This window comes from Micropterus dolomieu, linkage group LG01, assembly GCF_021292245.1.
Source record: "Micropterus dolomieu isolate WLL.071019.BEF.003 ecotype Adirondacks linkage group LG01, ASM2129224v1, whole genome shotgun sequence".
NCBI classification, from domain to species: Eukaryota; Metazoa; Chordata; class Actinopteri; order Centrarchiformes; family Centrarchidae; genus Micropterus; species Micropterus dolomieu.
The window spans coordinates 54,973,180-54,977,313 of NC_060150.1; the positions used below are offsets into that span (position 1 = coordinate 54,973,180).

Sequence of the window (4,134 nt, forward strand, 5' to 3'; positions counted from 1 at the left end):
GTGTATTTTGTCTTAGCTAACCTTGCATTTTAGAGATTGTTTTATGTTTTTAGGTGTTTTTAGAGTACTGTATATAGTGGCCACACTTTTTGTATTTCTTTCTGTTTTTCCTTTGTACTTGGGTTGTTTGTGTGATACTTATATTGTGCCCTGACAAGTTTCCCACTTGGGATAGTAAAAGAACTGAAATTCTAAAAATAACATTTCTGTTGGTTAATCCCAGATCCACAGCTCCAGGTACATGTGAGGAGATCCACAGTCAACCAGTATTCTAACTGGACTGAGCTGACCTGTCACAGCAAGTGTCGGCTGCCTGATCGTCCTTCCTACATCTGGTACAAGAATGGACAGAACATTCAGGAAAACAAAGTTTATTTTCATGCACATCATTCATTTGTTCCTGCAGACAGCTATTCTTGTGCTGTATCAGGATATGAGCTGTTCCCCTCTCCTTCAGTGTGTGAGTTCACTCCTAATTATTCCACTAAAATAATGTAATCTGGTTTAAAAGGTTTCACCAAAATAGTCAAGAACAATTCAGTTTTACCTTTTACACATTTTTTAGTTCCTCTTCATAAACATGATCTATTTATTATAAACAAAATGTATTTTCAATCAGGCAGTTTAATTCATTCAAGCCTTTTGTTTTAAGTTTTAAAATCTCCAAAACTTGGAATGAGGGATAGTTAGTCCCATTTAAAAAAAAGTAAAAAGAAAACAATTTTGCTATAAAGGTGTGTGAGAGCAGAAACACGTAGAGTCTTCAGAATCTTCATGACAGCATCAATATCAAACATAAAAAACATTTAGAATGTATTGTGTTTTACTTTCTTTAATTTTCTCTTGAGTAAACAATTATCTTTGTAATATAAAATCTTGTTTTACAAAATCATTGTCATTTTAACTCAAAATGTTTAAATCTCCTGCAGATGCTCCTGCAGAAGCTTCCCTCTGTGTCAGTGAGTCCCTCTGGTTATTTAGTGGAGGGCAGTTCAGTGACTTGTAGCTGTGATGCTAACCCAGCAGCTAACTATATCTGGTACAAGAGAAAGTTCAAGTCCAGACCATGAACGTGTCAGTGAGGAACCACAACTTGTCTTCAGATCCATCCAGTCATCTGACTCTGGAGAATATTAATGGAGGAACGTAAACTGAGGTTCAGGAACAGGACCACGCCTCTCTCACTTATTCTACCACCTGCGCTTCATTCATTCCTCCAATCAACCACCCGTACTTCACTCATTCCATCCACCAGTGCTTCTCAGATCCAGTCACATGCACTCACATACACTCACCTAAAGGATTATTAGGAACACCATACTAATACTGTGTTTGACCCCCTTTCGCCTTCAGAACTGCCTTAATTCTACGTGGCATTGATTCAACAAGGTGCTGAAAGCATTCTTTAGAAATGTTGGCCCATATTGATAGGATAGCATCTTGCAGTTGATGGAGATTTGTGGGATGCACATCCAGGGCACGAAACTCCCGTTCCACCACATCCCAAAAATTTAAACGATGCCCAATTGGCACTAAGGGGCCTAAAGTGTGCCAAGAAAACATCCCCCACACCATTACACCACCACCACCAGCCTGCACAGTGGTAACAAGGCATGATGGATCCATGTTCTCATTCTGTTTACGCCAAATTCTGACTCTACCATCTGAACAGAAATCGAGACTCATCAGACCAGGCAACATTTTTCCAGTCTTCAACTGTCCAATTATGGTGAGTGTGTATAACATATGTGCATTTGACTAATAACAGTTTAAAATAGCACTGTAGCAGCTGGACAGAGGGTCAGTGACCTCTTAAGGGGAGAGCAGTGATTGATGGTTATGTAGGGAGTGAACCCTTCTATAGAATTTGACCTCTGACCCCGTGTTTTGTTACCTCAGAATAGTACTGAACCCTTCTATGGTATCTAGCAGATGTCTGATGAGGACAGAATCTGGAGTATAAGCCTTTGCACAATATTGATATGTCAGATATACTTGAGAAGTTGCCTATTCTTCAAGATGGAGCACATCCTTGGATCTCGAAGTTGGAAGAAATTACGGTAGGAACACAAACTACCATAGGAGATATTAAGACTTTTTGCTAATCTCCTTGGGATTCCAGGTATGGAAGAAATTTTTGGATGCTTTGTGTAGATTGAATTGCACAATAAAATGTACACCTGATGGCTGTCTGATAGAAGTGCCAAAAGAAATGGTCCACCAATTATTGATGACAACAGAGATGGAGTTCTCTGCAGTATTTTGGATTGGAAATCTCAGTGCAGATTTTTTGGAGCCGGCTAAGATATGGGAGAAATTTATTGTGGCAAATATGCCAGATGCGAAACTTCCGGAATATCCATTTCATTGCACGCTCAAGTATTTCAAGAATGCTGCCCAATCAAACCCAGAGGAATGGTTGGCTCATCAACCAAAGGGAATTCAACTAAGCTCATGTTGCATAATTTTGGGACCACAAGGAGCAGCTATGAAGGTAAACACTGATGATTATCTGGAGAAAGAATTCAAAATTGAGAAGAGTGTGCCACATGTGATCTTGTTGGTTTCTGAAGACTATGAGCAGAAACACATAGGAGAAATGATGACTGAAGCAGAGGAAGCTGTTTTTGTACCGATGAAAGAGAATTTGGCAATTTGGAGGAGTACAGATCAGCCATTTCTCAAAATCATGATTTCAGCTAAAGGACAAGGACAGCCACAAGCTGTACGGATGACACATGAATCTATTTGTAGTGCCAAGATGGATTCAGATTCTATGAAAGAGGAGATGTTGCGACAAGTTCCAGAATGTTTGTGGTCTCAGCACAGTAACCGATATTGGACTTGTGCAGTCAGCACAACCAGTGAAAGTTGAACTTCGACTAGGAGCTAGACCTCCTTGGAAGTATCAGTATCCAATGAAGGATGAAGCAATTCCAGGGATCGAACCACAAATTGAAGGACTTTTGAAAGCAGATGTTTTGAAGATAACAACAAATCCTTAGAGTAACACGCCTTTGTTGCCTGTGAAGAAACCTGATGAGACTTATCGTATGGTTCATGATTTGAGAGCAGTAAATGAAGTGGTAACTGATTTTCCAGCAGAAGTTCCGGATCCACATACTTTGTTAGCCCAAACTCCTCCTGATGCAACACATTTCACGGTGTTAGATTTGTGTGGTGCATTTTTTCCCCTTAGTATAGAGAGTCAGGGTTTATTTGGATTCACATATAAAGGACAGTTCTATGAGTATGAGAGATTGCCACAAGGGTTTAAACATAGTCCTTATATTTTTAACAAAGTATTAAAAGACGATTTGGTAGGGATAGATCAGATATTGCAGAGTACTGTGATTCAATATGTAGACGATATTATGATCTGTTCACAAGATAAAGAAACATGTTATAAAGACTCAATTAAATTGCTACAGATATTGGCAGAAAAGGGGCATAAGGCCTCACAAAAGAAGTTGCAATATTGCCAGGAGAAGGTTGTATATTTGGGTCAGACAATAATGCATGGACACAGAAGCATTTCTGATTGTCAATTGGAGGCTATTCGTAAGGCTCCAACGCCTAGAACTGTCAGAGAGATGTTGACGTTTCTCGGTATTGCTGGTTATTCTTCAGCATGGGTTGAGGATTATTCTAGTTTGACGGGACCTTTGAGAGTTATGGTTAAGGATGCTGGGAACGCTCAACTTCACAGCAATCTGTCCTGGACACAGGAAGGCCTTGTGGCATTTGAAACAATCAAACAGAGGTTACAGGAGGCACCAGCGCTCACACTACCAGACTACTCTGAGAATTTCTTGTTATATGTGTCTACTTCCACTGGAGGTAAATATGCATGTGAAGTCCTTTGTCAGCCGACGGGTACAGGGTCGAATCCTCAACCTATTTCCTATTATTCTACTGCATATTCAGAAGTAGAACTAGGGCTCTCACTGTGCTACAGAGCAATGGTGGGAGTTTATTTAATGTATGACAAAGCATCATCTGTTACAATGGGTTACCCAGTAACAATTCTTACCCGTCATAGTCTCAGGAATCTGCTGAACTATGGAAAATACACATTGACTATGCCAAGGCTTAGAGACTATCATAGGCTCTTAGAGCAGGAAGATGTCACCC

At 40.0% G+C, this 4,134-nt stretch overlaps 1 protein-coding gene across 1 annotated transcript in view; it reads left to right on the forward strand.

Moving 5' to 3' along the window:
• The window catches only part of LOC123958314 (B-cell receptor CD22-like), a 49,484-nt gene that overhangs the window by 10,369 nt on the left and 34,981 nt on the right, over positions 1 to 4,134 (forward strand). Inside the window, exon 6 of the mRNA XM_046031649.1 lies at positions 2,132 to 2,150. Coding sequence (XP_045887605.1) covers positions 2,132 to 2,150 — 19 coding nt within the window. The remainder of the gene's footprint in view (positions 1 to 2,131; positions 2,151 to 4,134) is intronic.